At 39.3% G+C, this 17,398-nt stretch overlaps 1 protein-coding gene across 3 annotated transcripts; it reads right to left on the bottom strand.

Annotated features, from left to right (window-relative positions):
* Positions 1-1,579: 1,579 nt before the first annotated feature.
* On the bottom strand, positions 1,580-17,062 carry rfng (RFNG O-fucosylpeptide 3-beta-N-acetylglucosaminyltransferase). 3 transcript variants are annotated; one of them, XM_067509223.1, is made up of 9 exons: positions 16,668-17,062; positions 13,501-14,082; positions 9,644-9,692; positions 8,850-8,952; positions 8,577-8,730; positions 7,866-7,951; positions 4,091-4,256; positions 3,805-3,890; positions 1,580-3,628 (listed from the first exon to the last, which is right to left on the bottom strand). In XM_067509223.1, exons 2-9 carry the CDS (start codon positions 13,990-13,992, stop codon positions 3,553-3,555), a joined length of 1,212 nt encoding a protein of 403 aa, XP_067365324.1. In that variant the 5' UTR covers positions 13,993-14,082; positions 16,668-17,062; the 3' UTR covers positions 1,580-3,552. The 3 variants fall into 3 exon arrangements, with proteins under 3 accessions (XP_067365324.1, XP_067365323.1, XP_067365322.1); XM_067509222.1 differs by lacking the exon at positions 16,668-17,062 and adding an exon at positions 16,459-16,590 and having other exon boundaries at positions 8,577-8,685; XM_067509221.1 differs by lacking the exon at positions 16,668-17,062 and adding an exon at positions 16,459-16,588.
* Between the last annotated feature and the right edge of the window lie 336 nt (positions 17,063-17,398).

Below are 17,398 nucleotides of genomic sequence, written 5' to 3'. Positions count from 1 at the left end.
TGAAACAGGTGAAGCAAAGTGGAAAGAGCATCGTGAATAGAAACACAAACCTTCCAGTTTATTAAAGCATCTTACTGAACCCGGCTCAGGAGAAGGACAGTGACCCTGAACCTCAGAGTAAATCTACCACAGAATGACGTGGATTCTATAGAGGGAATGAGATCAGACAGCTGTCCCACCAAACATCCTGAGAATCTGTTTGAGCTGAAGCAGTTCTGTAAGGTCCAGGTCTAAGGTCCTGTCTGAGGTTATTGTTGCCAAAGAAAGTTCAACTAGTTATTAAATGTGACAGTTCGTAGGTGTGTTCAGTAATGACAAAAGATTACAATAGTTTATTAGCTTAAGCGCATCGTGTCCGTCTGTACTTGTAGCTTGAAGAAGACATTTTATGACGAAGCAGAAAACCAGGTCATTGCAAAGCACACCATCATAATTTATGAGGATCGAAGGGCCACAGAACCCAGTTCAGGTTCCTTTATGAAACACAGGGCTCCAGGTGCACGAAGTTTATTAAGCAAACTATCCTTGTTTTCAGAGAGAAAGAGAAGAAATAGAAAATGAAGGGGGAGGTCGCTAAAGGTAGCCGGACCACTGTAGTGCAAGGAGAGGTAGGTCTTCAGAAGTGTTTCTGTGGGAGGCATTTTGAAATCCCAACAGGAAAAGGACACGTGTCAAATAAATAGTAAATGTTCTGCACTTATAAAGCACTTTTCTACCTATTGGCACTAAAAGCACTTTACACTGCTTCTTATTCACCCATTCACACTCACACACACACCGATGGGGGAGCTGCTATGCAGCTGGCCAACACTCAGCGGGAGCAACTAAGTTGCAGTTCAGTGTCTTGCTCAAGGACACTTTGACATGTGACCGGAGGAGCCGGGGATTGAACCAACAACTATGAGATTGGTAGACAACCTGCTCTACCTTCCTGCACCACAGTCGCCCAGGTGGCCCAAATAAATGCCCTTCAGTTGGATTATTTCAGTTTCAGGGTCCTGGTATTGTTCACCTGCCTGCAAACTGTGGAACCGATAAGATTTTATTGATCCCACAATGAGGAAATTGCAGAAGAGGAAACTGAACAGAGCAATTGTTAATAATTCCATGATAGGACCAAGTGCTAATGATTCTGGGTGAAAACAAGGAGACGAAAAGTTAACCTTGAAAAATTATTCGAGATATGTATTTTAGTTCATTTTTGTTCTGGAAACTGCAGTGTGAAAAGTGAATAAAAGGCTTTTTGTGTATCACTTAACAACTCTCAACTGGCAGAAATGAACACAATGATCATCACTGTAATGCAGACTCACAAGTAAGAATTCTCTTACACCCAGTTTGTGATGGGTCCCTCAGCACTAAACCACTGTTAAATCAGTTTAGTTCAGTGAGTTCATCAGCCTTTCAGAGGCAGCGCTGAGGAGGGGGTGTCAAATACACCCCTATAAATCCAAGAGCAATATGATTCCAATTACACATGGTAACTTTAAAATGGCGACAGTGTTGCCACAGCACTAAGTCTGATGCAGTCACGTTCAGTGGCTGAAGGAAAACAGATGCATACATGAATCTGAAACACTTGTGAATGCAGAAAGTTTTTATTCTTAGTTACACAACACAACACGAGTGGTAAACCGTTTTAAAAACACGTCTCTCCCTCACTGTTGCCCACTGACCTGCAGCAGGATACTATCTGGATTTTGGATTCTAGTCTTGTGTGCAAAAATGAAGACAGACAAATTATACAAACACTGTTTTATTGGCAGAAATATTGAGGCTGGTTTTGAAAATCTGAGTGAGTGAAGCCAAAGAACAATTGTGAGCCTGCAATTTATTTACTTGTTTGGTTTTCCACAGAATAGTTTTTTTAGATGCACCAATGTTGAGGCTACTCTGCACCAAAGCGGTTGAACAAGGCCAGAACTCTGCTACTTGCATAGTTGATGAAAATAAGACTAAAAGGCCTAAATCCCTCCAAACAGTCCTTACAGGTTGATGAATCATTATCAAGCTACTTTCCAAAGATATGAAAAATATTTGGCTTTTTCCTTATCGAGAATTGTCACATGGAGAAGTCAAACTTAAATAGAAATTATGCACTGACACCTACAGAAAATGTCATGTGACGTCCAGCTATTTTCATGATCTCTCATTAGTAATCGTAGTGTTGCTCAGCATGTGCTTCAAACCTGATGGTGGAGCCAAACAAAGTCACCAAATGTCACAGCAATGTGGGCGAGAGATCTTTGGCTCCACGCACTGATGTCTAATGATGCAGTCAGAACAAAATTCCCTTCCCACTCGAAATCCGCTTCAAGCCATGAACTGACCCACCTTCTTCACTTTATGACAGTTCAACTTGATGCAACAGTGAAATCTCATGGTTCTGTCCAGCCTCTCTAAAAGAGGTGGTGGGCTCTTATTTTAAAACCCTAGCCACAAAATTTCCTTTCCCCTTGTGCTTGTACTTGTTGTGGGTATACACAATGTTTGCGCAATAGGTTTTGTTGTGATTGCACCATTAACTCGCAGCAAACCAACTGTACTGGCTCTAGAGTAGCTCTGTCTTGCCCACATGCACAACTTCAACTACAATAAATGCAAAAAAGAATATGCAAAAGCAAACAAAAAAATTACAACCAAGGTCAACAACAACAACAACAACAAACACTCCCATTTCAACCAATACTGTTCACATGTGACTATAGTCTAACATATAGGAAGTGACACATGGTCAAAGTAGTGCAAGTTTATCAAGGGCCTGGTAAAAATAGGCTAATACAACATAATCTCATGGTCATATCAATCTTCAGTTCTTGTTTGACATAACATATGAGAATTTCAATACATCTTGCTCAGGTTCTTCCCGAGTAAGTACCTAGATTGTTTTCCATGATAAATACTTGATTTCCTGCAGACTTTGGGCAAACTGCTGACTCAGTGGTTTGTTGGTGAGAAGGCAAATTATTTCACTGCTAATAGCAGCGAGTCTAAATACTGTAGAAGCCTGCAGTGGTTCCGTTTGTGAATAGCAATGATATGCAAAGTAAAAGCTTTTTCTTTCAGAAACAAAAAAAACAAACCACCAAAAATAAAAAACACCTTACAGACAGAGCACAAAGTAGCTGTCTGGGAACACTTAACCTCTTCCACAGGTTCACCATTATTGGTTCAGCAAACAGTATGGAAGGTGGGGAGCAATACTCTGAAGCATATTATTTTAACTGTGTGCAATCCGTTCTATCAATTAGCAGTAGCTACAACCATCTTACACCTCCAACATGCTTTAATCACTGAGCATCTGAAAAAAAATCACTCATACTTTGGCTCCACTACTGTATGTTTTCTTGAGAAATCTGTAAAAGGACTAATGTTCCTTAAGTAGTATTATTATAGATGTTTTCCTTCCACACTATTCAGGTGACAGACCACTGGAACACTTGCAAAAAACAAGTCCAAAACTGGAATTGTGCAGCACAATGTTTCTTCAGTCTGGCCGACATCCATTAAATGACGTGCAGTATTTCCAGCCTCATGTAAAAATAGTAGCTTTCAGTTTTTGTGGCGACGTTTGAGCTTTGGACACCAGTCAGTATCTGGATACAGGAGGCAGTGAACTGTCTTAAACCTGGAGGACAGGAAGAGAAGCGAGTCATAAAAAAGAGAAAACACCTTAGTAGAATCTGTTTAGGTTAAATCATTTTTATGAAATTTAGAAAATACCCATAAAAATAACACTTGTGCTTAAAAAATGTCCCTATACATTTAAAAAAAAAAAAAATGCTATGACATCATTGTGTTTACCGTGTGGGGTCCTCAACCAGTGAAAAGCTTCCAACAATGCTGACAACATTTCTTCGATTCTCAAAGCCTCCATAGCTGAGAGTAACCTGCAGACACCAAAAATGCAAGCAAAATATGTTGGATACTAATATATCAGACTTCTTAGGCTTAAGTCTTTTTATTGTGAGGCTTTTATTGTGTGTGAGGCTTTAGGTTCCTTTAATAGTACCTACTAAAGGAAAACTCACGTTTTACTATGGGAAAGCACAAACATATGCAACAAACTACTATAAACACACATACTCACCTGGTCCAGTAAAGTGTCAGTGGGCAGCTTCTGCAGGTTCTCCAGGTGAGAATGGAAGAGGGGTGTGTGTGTCAAGGTGACCTCCAGCAGAGCTTCAATGATGTAACCAATAGTACAGTCATCTGGGAGTCGAATCTTCTCTGCTGTGCTGATGAAATTCCCCAAACTAAAAGCCAAAGACAGAGGTTTAGCCAACATGCCAATATAAGTGTGTGTATATACGCCCACCATTTATTTCTAAACCCATCCAACCAGTGTAAGGCATCTTTTTAAAGCTTGGTCAGTCACTTAAGTGTGTGTTTTATTCATACAAGGTATTAATGGTTCATTAATTAAAGTTACTTTCTAGGAAACTCTAACATTCTCTAACATTAGCTAAGAGGAAGGATTTCACTCACCAGGTTTAATCCACCTCATTAAACTACTACATTTAATCCACTACATTAAACACATGTGCATTTACATGCACCAGAAGAGTAATTGGATTTCTCCTCCTGCTCTGACTTATTTGGGAATCCTGGTGCGCAGATTTTATTTGTGTAGTGATAGAAAACACTGCTTTCTGACTTTTTTGTGTTTGTGTCACATAAGAAGAGACACACACACAGCTGATCCACATCAGGAACTAAAAAAAAAAAAAAAACCAAACACCAAAAAACAAACAAACTGTGGAGCAAAGTGAATTATTCAGACTTCGACAAGTCACTTTGTGTTAGTTAAATTTCCTGTGAGACTTTACACATGCTCTGTGTTCCTGTCTGCAGCCTTTTCATATGCATATGCACAGTTGGAGAAAGCTGATTAGAAAGCTGGTTACGCGTATAACATGGAAATCGACATTTTCCAAAAGATATCTACAAGCGGAAAACTGGTTTCCCTAATACCCCAAACATTTCAGAAACCAGCTTTTCTGTTTAGAAACCATTAAGAATTCAACTTTGCAGAGAAACAGGACTGTAACCAGGTTAAACGAGGTAACTAAGTTAAAGGAGCCGCAAATGATGATCAATAATCGCAGTTTGTGCAGATAAATTACTCCTTCATTTGTGTGAAAGCTGGATGTAAGTGGTGCAGTTTGTTAGAGTGGGTTCATTGGAGTGTTTAAATTAACCATTCATGACACTTCAGTCAATAAACATTTAGATTTCAAAAAGTTTGGAATTTTTCAATGTCAAAAAAAATCAGACAGGTTTATATACCTACTATTAACTTTACTTTATTTCTAAGATGAGATAACTTTGTTAGCTTTTTTTAATTTATTTAGATCACGACTTTAAAAGTAATTTGAACGACGAAAAAAGTTTCAAATAAAAAAACTAAAAATTGAGGAGAGAAAGTAAAAAGAGAGCAGAGGATCCACAGATCAGGTCCCTGCTAAGCCCTGTAATATTATAATGATAAAATCCTGTTGTTTTTCTCCTCAACATAGAAGCTGTTTGCCACAAATGGCCCTGCTTGTTAACATGGTAACATTTTTACGAGCTGTTAAACATTGTCTGTCTTAGCTGTGGTACGTCTGTGCGATGTTTTTACAGGCGTGTGCAAAAGTTTGTACCCGCTCTTTTAATTCCATGTTTTTTTTGGGGTGTAAAAACATAATAAAAATCATCTGATCATAGCAAGTCCTGTCCTTAAAACCATCCTTTTTGATACACTAAGAAAACAGAGCCAGATCTGTCACTCAGAACTAGCTTAGTTATGTTGCTGTAGTGTTAAGACTCCTGGGGGACCCCGACAAGTGCACTGAGCTCCTGCCTTCCCCTCTCTTCTCTCCACTTCCCCTCCATTTATATCTCACCCGAGCATGACATTAAAGCCTGTTTCATATGAATTCTAAAGAAAAACTCCGTGGGTAAGGGGTGGTGCTTGGGCACTTTGAGCAAGGGGCAGAACATGAAGCAAAAACAAAGCTGCAGAAGTGACAGTGTTTTTGCTTTGTAGTCTGGTCGTACACCATAGAATCACGTGATTCTGAGTTGATTGCTGGGTAAAATCCAAATAACGTCAGGGGAAAGTCTGGAAAATGTCTGAATTCCAGAGAAAGGGGCTTAACTTTGTGCCTTCTTTTTCTTGTGCTTCTCCCTCTCTGTACCTTTCTGCAGGTAAATGATCTGCACTTTTATGGCAGTTTTCTACCTTATTGGTGCCCAAAAGTACTTTACACTGCTTCTTATTCACCCATTCCCACACAATCACACACAGAGGGGGGGAGCTGCTATGCAGCTGGCCTACATTCAACGGGAGCAACTAAGCTGGGGTTCATCAGGATTGTTGCTCAAGGACACCTTGACATGTGACTGGAGGAGCTGGGGATCAAACCAACCACCAACATAACCTTGAGAGAGCAGTGCTTCTAAGGTTGATAAGAATGGGCCAAAATTCTTCCATGTTTACGTATGGGACTGAAGAAAAGAAAAGAAAAGAAAAAAAAAGATAAAACAGGAAACGATTACTGCCAAAGGTTTTGAATCATGGTGCATATTCAGTATTGTTCACATTCTTTTTTTGGCCTCCATTTTGTTTTTAAATAAATGGCATAGTGAAAAGAGATGTAGGTTGTATTTGCCTAATACTCAGACCCACTACAATCAGAGGATTTTTTTAAAAGTATGTTTTTACACACACACAAAGAATTGAAAGAGGGGCACCAACTTTTGTGCTTCTTCAACTCAGAGTGTGTGTCAATCGAGCTACTGTTAGCGGTGTTACACGTGAAAAAGCAAATTCTGTAAAGTTTTCTCTAGTATTGCACCCATTGGTGGGGGATGGGAGATCATATTTATTAGTGTATGATGTATGTCAATGTCAATAAATTAGTTGTACAAAATATGTACTGGAGTTGAAAGAAAATATTGATTAGAAAAAAAAATAAATGATGCACATGCCCAATTTAAAGAAATTATTCTTTCATCATTTGTCAATACAATGGAAAGTAGTCTCCTTAATGTTACTCCTGCACAAGTTGATTATCTTGTTGACAATTCTGCAGCCTCACTACGTACAATACTCGATAGTGTTGCCCCTCTGAAAAAGAAGGCAGTAAACCAGCAGAGGTGATCCCCTTGGTATAGTTCACAAACACGCAACTTAAAACAGGCAACATGAAAGTTAGAAAGGAAGTGGTGGGTGTTTTAGAAGAATCTCATTTAGCCTGAAAAAATTGTTTAAAGATGTACCAAAAAAAAACACTCCGTGATGCCAAAACAGCATATTATTCATCATTAATAGAAGAAAACAAGAACAACCCCCGGTTTCTGTTCAGCACTGTAGCCAGGCTGACTAAGAGCCATAGTTCTGTTGAGCCTAGTTTTCCCTTAACTCTGAGCAGCAATAACTTCATGACTTTCTTTATGAATAAAATTGTAGCTTTTAGAGAAAGAATTCACCAGATCCTCCCCCCAAATATTACAGATAGATCTTCATGTACAGCAGTGCTAGAATCATCAATAAGGCCCCAAATCCCTGTTAGACTGCTTTTTACCCATAGATCTCTCTGAGCTAACTTCAATTATTACCTCATCTAAACCAACAACCTGTCTGCTAGACCCTATTCCAACTAAGCTGCTCAAGGAAGCACTGAGCTCCTTTCCTCCTCTTGTCCCTCTCTCCTCTCCTCTCACCCCACAACCCAACATCCCCAATGTTTTGTTCTCATATTCTCTCTCGCATTCTTGTCCTCATTATTCTTTAGCTCATCAAAAACCATCTAACTTCATGGCTTCAGAAGGTTTGACAGTCCGAATCAGTAAAAAGACAGGGAGAGTCCATCACCTACCTTGCCCATGGACTCATTTTTAGCGCCAGTCCTCTGCTGATACAAAACCCGGCTCCACCTGTGGCAAACCAAAACTTGACAGACACCTGAAATTAGATAAACACAGCCACATCAGCCAGCTGGAAAGAACAATTGGTAGATTAATCATGTTTCTAAAAGCAATAACTTGAAGCTTTCATGGACCCAAAAAGGGTTCAAGGGGTGCAACGATTCTTCAAATCCATGGACTGGTTGACCTTTTGGTCTTTTTCAGGGTTGGTAGATTTCAAAACATTACTAACCTACACTCTGTACTGTCTCTAAAAGTATTGTAGCAGAGCAGCAGACAGCTCACATCTGGGTAAAGTAAAGTACTTTATTTAGCATTATACATACAAGGTGTACATCAGAATTACGATTAGTCCTGAGCCGCTGCGACTAAGCACGCCGCCAACCTGACCTGGTCCCTAACATGCTTTTAGTGGTAGGAGAAACTGCAGCACCTGGAGGAAACCTACGCAAGCACAGGGAGAACATGCAAACTCCACACAGAAAGGCCCTGTCCAGTCCGCGGACTGAACCTGGGACCTTCTTGCTGTGAGGCAAGAGTGCTAATCACTGTGCCCATGATGGCAACACTACCGGCAACAAAGGTGGTGTGTTGATTTATTTATGTATTTAAGTTCTGGCTTCTGCAGCCAGAAACATCTAACAAGTTATAAGCTGACTGACTGATCCATCACTCTTGATCCTCTCTGCAGCCTCTATAGGGTGATCCAAACTGGGCCGGCCCAGGTAGACATCTTGACTGTGGTGGTAGGATGAGAGCATCCGCAGCAAGCTGGGCAGGATTACATAGTTATCATCATCCACATGGCAGAACCACCTTTGATATAAACAGATGCAGAGTCAGTATTGTACCGTAATTTGAAAGTAAGCTGAATGTGTATTTTGGTTGGTTTGCCACCACCTGGTTAATTCAGATTAAGTAAACATTTCTCTCACTTCTTCTGAGACTCAATGAATTTGTCGTACTCCACAGACATCTTGCAGCACAGAGCCTGTCGCGTGTGAGTTGCTGAGCAATTAGTGTTGATGATGTTTTCTCCTGGGAAAGAGAACCAATGATAGGACAGTTCAGTTCCTAGCTGTTCTTGACAGTAAAACACACACACACACACACACACACACACACACACACACACCATGGAAAACATTCAGGTCTAAGTTTAGAACTACACTTTACTGTCAAGAGCAGCTAGGGACTGAGATAAACATACACACAAACACACACTGTATTCAGCAATGGAGACCAGAAATTTTACCATTCGCCTCTCAAAACAAGGAGGGAGAGACAAAATGGATTTAAAAAAATTCAAACATTAAAAAAAAACCTTAATACTTTTTGAATTATTTCACAATGAGCAGGTTACAGGGGAGAGAGTCTGGTCATAGGCTGTATAACAACCATCCACCAAAGGCTGAGTCAGTAAGCGAAGATAGTTTGCAGCTCACCAATTCTCTCATGAAGCTCAGCACAATCACTTTAAAACATTTTTTTTACTGAGACAGGTTTCCTTTGATTTTGACTGAATAAAAAAATAAATCTATTTTTATTTTTCATGGGCCTTTGCAATATTAATGCAAGAAATACCCAAAACACTGCAACTTCCTCAATTTCATAAGCCCAGCCACTGTGACCTCATAATGTTGATTCATATAGATTGCGATACTACATAGAGCACATAATATCTACAGAAACAGAACAAATAGATTTTATACGTCTTCCTGCACCCTACCTGTTCTGATCCACAGCTCCTTGTCTTCGCCATCAGTAAATATGTAGGTCTGAAACAGCCAATGATACATTAGAAACTTTTGATGCAATCCCTCTCTCTCACACACACACAAACACACACACACAATCATAGAGGACTTTTTTTAATGATAATTTCATTTTAATTCAGACAGTTTGTGTCACTGCAGGGTAACAGGGGAGAGGAACAGAAGAAAGACACACACAGTTCATAGCACAAACGCAGCAAAAAGAAGATTCTGATTTTTTCTGATGGCATATGATCAATCCAAGAAAATCAGGCAACATACTACACAGATTGAAGGACATACGATGGTAAAAAAGGTGAAAGTGGTCTTGAAAGCCAAATTTGATGGAGTAGAAAGAGAAAAATGTGATTCTGCAGATGAAAGCTGAGAAACTGTAACCTTGTAAAAGTTGAATTCATGGCAGAGTCACTGTATTGGATAACATTAAATTGGACAGGTGGTCATAATGTTATGAAGTGTATAACCATGGTCGGTCTTTATGTGGACATACTTTGTCCATTGACAATAAATACAAACATGTCTGAGCAGCATTTACTGACATTTGTAAACACAAGGGTCACACAGACCAAAGAAATGCTACAGCAAAAGGTCTACAATCCTTTTCCATCTAGGAGTAGATGGAAAACAGAAAACTTTCAAAGCATAGCTGGACTCAGAATAGTTAGTCAGGGGTTCTTTCAGCTTGTGCTCCCACTACCAACAGCTTGGTCCAAACTGGCTCCAAGACAATATTCTGGGGGAAGTTGGGCAGAGTGTTTCTATACTTGACCTGCTTCTATACTGAAGCTCTTTGTGCAGCAGTGGAACATACTAATAAACTACAGTGCTTTCTTTGTTGGCGACCTTAAACATTATATGGAGGTACTTCAAACTACTGAAAACCAAAGTGTTACTTTACTCACAGTGGACTGAGAGTTTTATAAACATTTATGCGTGAGAACAAGCTGGATGGAAGTTTTTTTTACTATTAATAACACACTGGGTATTGTGTCAATTTACTAATGTGTCCTAAACTTCTCCCTTATGAGAGTTTACAATATTGTTTTAATTCTACAGGTTGAGTTGACAGCTAAACCAAATATTAAGAGGTCATTTAGCAACTGAGCCTGTCCGAAAAAAACCATAAATACTAGAGCATCTCAATATATCAGAATAGCTTACAGGTCATAAAATTAAAAAATCCACTCTCTCTCAAACACAGAACATTTGAATAGTTTGAGAAAATTGCTTTTCATACATTGAAAATACCATGCATCTCTGTCTAGTTTAGTTCATACAACCACAATCTTGGGGAAGGCTGCTTGCAGATGACACCCACCACAAAAGGTCATTTCTGAAAGGGCCGGTTGTTCACATAATATCTACTGTATTGTAAGAAACACCCAACTCAACAACAAACATGCTGACGGCTGCTATCAAAGCGACGAAGTCCTCAATTACGCCTCAGCAGAGCCACAGGTTGATCGGTTCCATGCGACGCCCCATTGATGCAGTCGTTTGTAATAAAGAAGCCTACTGACTGCAGAAATGAACACGCTTTTAAGAAGTATATTCTAATTTTTAGAGATATAAGATTTGTGGTTTCCATCAGCTGTAATCATCAATATTAAAACAAAAAAGGCCTAAAGTACTTGACTTTACATGGAATGAATCTAGAATAAGAAAAAAACAAAACAAAACAAACAGATTTCCTGATTTACTCTTTTATAATATTATCTTGTTCTAATGTCTCCAGACAAACACTAGAACTACCAGATTTTATAACTACTAGAATGACCATAGCCGTCATTCTGACCATTCAGAATGTATCCTGCTTTAGGACACCAACTTTAAAATACATATTGTTTTTAGTTTAAGTTTTACGGACATTTGTGAAATTACATTTACCTACATTTCAAAGGGGAATCTCTAAATCCCCCTCAGAGCCAGTTTCACATTACACTTTAAAAGACTAGGAGGAATCAAACATGATACTTCATCAGAGCCTCATCACTGTTTTAGCCATGCAACAGGGTAAAAAAACAAACAGAAACAATAGTTTAGGCATGATACATGTCTTCTAGAGTCTTCTATGCCGTATAACTATAACACCTAAGTTGTACAGCTTTTTATTAGAATTTGCAAGTAGAAGTAGTTGCTTCCTGTCTATATGTTCACTTAAACTACAAAACAAAAGGAGATAGATATATATAAAAAAGAAGTAGTGGTAAATATCTTTGCGTTGCTGTTCTGTCACAGAAGGCATCTCTCCACATCATCACAAGTTAAAGAATATATCTCTAAAACAACATATTTGAAAGAGGCTCATACTGCAGCTTCTTTAGGTCGCTGTGGAACATCTTCTCCAGTCGTGGGCCAAGCCAGCCCAAAGGAATGAACGCATACACCACCAAATCAGCCACTTAAGATTTCAAGCATGAGGTCTTATTCTGAGTGAAGAGCCACGTGCTTCAGATGACCTTAATATACAACTTAAATCTGACAGATGGTGTTTTATAAATGAGCAATGAAGATAAGATTTATTGTGTTAGAATTGTCCTTTGGGATGTAAACTGAACAAAAATGAGGACAAACTAACTACCTCTGTGAGGCAGTGATAAGGCACCACCCTTAAAACCAACCTAACAACAGACCCAGAGCATTCGCCAAGAGCCAAATTCATTAGCACTAACATCATCACTATGTAAAACCTAATGTGAGTAAAAACTAGTGAACCCACATTGTGGTGCAGCCCTGCTGCTTCCTGTACACCACCGTGCTGGCAGCACAGCTACACGCTGCAGTGACTAGTTTAGATAAGTGCTTTGTTTCAAGATGTGGGCTGGCTGTCAGTGTGCAGCTGATTTGCCCATCACAACTTGTGAACTATTCCAGAGGGATTTAGGCTCATGTGCCACATCTCTGGCAGCCATACTGGATCTGGGGTAATAAGGGTAATGAAGAGCAGTTATGTTACTAAACTACCACAGAATTCTGAATGGCATTTATTGGCTTGCATATGCAAAAAAAATGTATTTAATTTGTTTTGATTCAGATTCTAGAGGCTTTTAAAAGGGAGATACACATTCACAAACCACAAGCAAATAAATTACCTGCATAAAAATTATGTTGGACTTTAAGTCCAGAGGGGGACTTTTGTACAGTAAAGTTAGGGACACACCTCACCCAAATTTTAGACCAAGTACCTTATGAGTACCTAATCATTCAGTACTTCCAGCATCAAAACTTTAATGACTTTAGAGCTTAAATATACATTACTTTTACAATCAGGTGGCTGACATTTAAAAATAACAGCCTAAATTCTCTGCTCTTTGCACTGCCATCATTTGAATTAATATACCCTCCAAGCGATTTTCTATACTACACAACAGTAACAGTGAGCCATAAGCTTATTAGGAGGAGTGCAGCTTCCAGCTTTTATTTTTTTATTTTTTTATTAAAAAAAAACTGTGCATGTCTGTTATATTGAACTTTCAGTGGGATCATCTGCTCTAGAGCTGCTAATGAGAACATGCTCTCCTGGGAAAAAAATAGATCTCAGCCTAAAAGTGGGCAGGAGTTTAAAAATACATCCACCTGCACATAAAATCAATGTTAGTTTTCTTCTTAATAAATTCAGTACAAGCACCATATTGAATTAGGGGCTTAGGTGTAGTGCTGGGTACACTGCTGCCAGTGCTGTTCTGTGTCTGACTGTCAGTATAGATGACGCTGACAGCACGTCTCCACAATGCTAACAAAATATGAAAAAGTTACATACTGAAGCTCTAGGGCTACATCCATAACAGTAAATTAATTTAGCTCCACTCACCTGTTCTTTAGCTTGGGAAATCCAAGTCTGAACCAGTAGTTTCATTCTCGACTTGTGGTACTTTCTTGTAGTCTTCACAGCAATAAAAATGTCCTTCAGTTCTAACAGGTCACGGGACCTAAAACCTGAAAGTGCACCACTCTTTGCTCCAGGAATAATCCCTCTTCCTGGGCTTCTTTTGGAGTCTGTAGCCCTCTTGGGAGTGAGGATGTCATTTCTGGTATGTTCAGTATTGATAGTTCCTTTTTGCCCTATTGAGCTTTTATTCAGTCTCCTGGCTAAGTCAGTCTCCCCAGTACAGACAGACACTGCTGGAAGCCTAGGATGATGCAATGCTCCCACCTGTGCAGGTCGGGCTTGAGGTCGGGGCTGAGGCGGGTCCACTTGGTGGGCTGGGGGCTGGAGGGCCGGGATCAGCAGAAGCAGGAGCCCGCAGAAGGCAAGAGAAAACAAGAAGCAGAACTTGCTGACACCCACTGAAGCTATGTGCATCCTGACTTGCTGATGGAGCAGGTTCAGCCTCCAGGGCTGCAGCGATTTCCAGCACCACCTTGTCCCATCCTCATGCCATCCTATGGAATTCTAAGAGAACAATTCAGCAGCATATTTAAAGGAATCTTCATACTCTAAGACTTTAAGCGCAGACAGAAATTAATGACTGTCCCAACAAAGAGCCATCGACAAAAGAATGACATGAAAAGGGAACACGTGACAGGCTGAAACCTAGAAATACTAGATGCACTTACAGACCATTTTCACCAACTTGCAAAGATTTAAAAAAAAATAATAAACACACAACTTACAACTATCTACAACAGACTCCATAACAACTGGACATTCTTGCAGTAGGTGAACCTGCAAAATGTGCAAGATTGAATTAATTCTAGAAAACCTTAGTTTGTACTCTACATATGCAGTGTAATTGTCACTGAAAAGGCCAAAAACAGAGTGAGGGGTGGACAGGTGTGGATACCTCATGTAATCTGGAAACAAAAACATGGTTGGATGGAAAAGACAGAGGCCATGGGAGCATATAGTGTGACTGCAGAACAAGTCTAACAGCCCTTATTCCAGCTGAGGCTGCAGTCTTGGAGTTGGCACTATTGTCTGGACAAAGTTTAGTTTATTTCTAATATAGTCTATATATTCATAAACATTACGGCAATGTTGGATATGCTCTCAAATGTTTGATGCCATCACAAAGTCAGCCTTTTCTTCTTCAGAGAAACAATGTCCTCCCTCAAAGGGCTGACACACACTCTGAATTTATCAGTGTGTATACTTCAGATTCAATGTTTAATTTTTTTTTCCCTTTTTAATGGTATGTTTAAATATCAATGATAAAAATGCCTGCTTGTTGAAGTCACGGCAGAGCTAAGGGCAGACCTTCAGGGCCAGAAAACACAACAGAGAGACTCACTGTAGATACGGTGCATCCAGAAAGTATTCACAGCACCTCACTTTGTCCACATTTTGTTATGTTATAATTCCGGGTCACGGAATTCTTCCTCACAATTCTACAGATAATACCCCATAATGACAATGTGAAAGAAGTTTGTTTGAAAATTTTGCAAATTAAAAAAAAAAGTCACAAGTGTTTACCGCCTTTGCCTAATACTTTGTTGAAGCACCTTTAGCACCAATTACAGCCTAAAGTCTTTTTTTGTACGATGCTACGAGCTTGCACACCTATATTTTGGCACTTTCTCCCATTCTTCTCTGCAGCTGAGAGGTACTGCGAGTCCTTCAGGTGCCTTTTGGTAAACTCCAGATGGGCTGCCACGTTTCTTTTACTGAGCAGTGGTTCCTGTCCGCCCACTCTAACATACAGGCCTGATTGGTGGAGCGCTGCAGAGACATTTGTTCTTCTGGAAGATCTCTCCACAGAGAAACGCTGAAGCTCTTGGTTTGTGATCTGACGTGCACTGTTAACCGTGGGACCTAATATAAACAGGTGTATGCTTTTCCAAATCATGTCCAATCAAATGAATTTCCCACTCAACATCTCAAGGATGATCAGTGGAAGCAGGATCCACCAGAGCTCAATTTTGAGTGTCATGGCAAAGGCCGTTAATACTTGTGCACGTTTGATTTGATTTGATTACAAGGATACTTCGAAGCATCACTTAGTGACAGATTTTAATTTACTGGTCATCTTCACTTCAAGAAATGACTGATCACCCCAATCTAGCTAAAGATAACTAGTTTATGAAGATGTTACATTTCAAGGAAAACACAGACAAAGAAGATGCTTATACAAGTGACTATCTCTGCACCACTGCCAGTTCTGTTCAGTGAGCCTGGGTCACAGAAGCTTGGACTCACCTCTCCACAATAAGATGCTTTGGAGCTTATTTAAAATAGAAATATTAGGGAAAGTTACAAATGTTTTAAGTCCGTGTTTTCCATTAGCGGAAAATGAGCAAAATATGCATGTTTCCTTTCAAATTTTGTGGGACTTTTATTATTGATTGAAAATAAAATGTGACTGGAAAGGACATTTCATGTTTCGGGGGAAAATAACTCATTCATTGACATTTACTACATATCCAGGACTGGATATCGTCAGTTCCCCTGCCAGTGTTTCCACTCGGACTAGTTATTAAAAATCTATGCTGAAAAAAAAAATTAAAAATAAAAAGAGGTTTAGTATCTAAACAATAGTTATCTCACCAGATATTTCTTTGCTGACAATGGATTTAACTGTTTATTGACAACTCTGAAGATAGTTCTGTTAACTTTGTAGCTAATCTAACATTGTACTACTTCCTTTAAAAACTTGTTTTACGCGGTGTTACATATTTAAATATGGCAAATGATTCATTGAGAGACTTTCGTTACTTTCGTCACATAATTAATGAAATACGTCACATTTTGTTACATGATAGCTAAAAACGTACTGATGTGTAACGTTATAATATTAACACGATGTTATTTGGCGATGTGGGTTAACGTTACCTTAGCGTTAAATGCCACGAGAGGATCCATGTAATTGAACGCAATTATCCGCCGACTGAACCCGGAGGAGACTTTAACGTGTGTTTTCGAACAATTCAAAGCCACGTTACTGCTGTGTTGCGTTTGAAACCTGTAAATTGAGCCTTTGCAGTGTGGAGTTCGGTGCAGCGAGGCACTTCACTAAACAACAGCTTTTGTGCAGCACTTACCGAGAAACAGCACAGGACTCCTTTATTCGAGTGTAAGGCCTTTAGCTCAGTCAGGAAACGGCAACAAAAAATAAAAAAAAAAATGCCAAAAGCTTTTACTGAAGAGCAAGAACAATGCCAACTTTCGACGCTGTTAAAGAACCAATGCTATAGATTCTGCTGCTCGAATCGTCGTCTTTTTGTTCCGACGTGACATTAAATCTACAGCATTAGACTTAGCTGCTGTTCAACCACCTCGGATCAGCCCGTCCAGTTTATTCGGCGTTTACACAGATATTCAGAAGAATTAATGCTATACAAACATAAAGCTACTTCCCCTTCGAACCACATCAAGTTAACCAAATATTCCACAAACCACTAAACTCGGCAATGCGACCAACGTTAAGGTAGCTACGATCACAAATGAGCGCTTCCTGTCAATCTTTCAAAATAAAAGATGGATGGACGATTTACCGTAGGGTGAGTTATTAGAGGGAAAGAAGAAAGTGTGGCTACTTTTGTAATATTAGTTTAATCCAAAAAACTACATGAATACATGAAACACCTGCCATCAATTCATAGATGCTTGTATTATTATTTTGTTCAAAACTGTAAATAGATAATAGAAATAATTGATACATCTATATTGGTTATTTTCCTTTTAAATTTTATTTATATCTTATTTTCATTTCCCCCTTATTTTCCTTAAAATTAATAATAAATACAAATAACTTTCTTATTATTATTATTGT

Source organism: Channa argus, chromosome 7, assembly GCF_033026475.1.
Source record: "Channa argus isolate prfri chromosome 7, Channa argus male v1.0, whole genome shotgun sequence".
In the NCBI taxonomy this organism is placed as follows: domain Eukaryota; kingdom Metazoa; phylum Chordata; class Actinopteri; order Anabantiformes; family Channidae; genus Channa; species Channa argus.
This window is presented reverse-complemented; position numbering and strand designations above follow the sequence as displayed.

Bases quoted from the DNA above. Each gene is read 5' to 3' on its own strand.
- rfng (XM_067509221.1), bottom strand. From the start codon at position 16,488: ATGGATCCTCTCGTGGCATTTAACGCTAAG. The intron at 14,083-16,458 runs GTAACGTTAACC...TTGTTCTCTTAG, and splicing joins TCGTGGCATTTAACGCTAAG to AATTCCATAGGATGGCATGA. The intron at 8,731-8,849 runs GTGAGAGAAATG...TTTATATCAAAG, and splicing joins TTCATTGAGTCTCAGAAGAA to GTGGTTCTGCCATGTGGATG.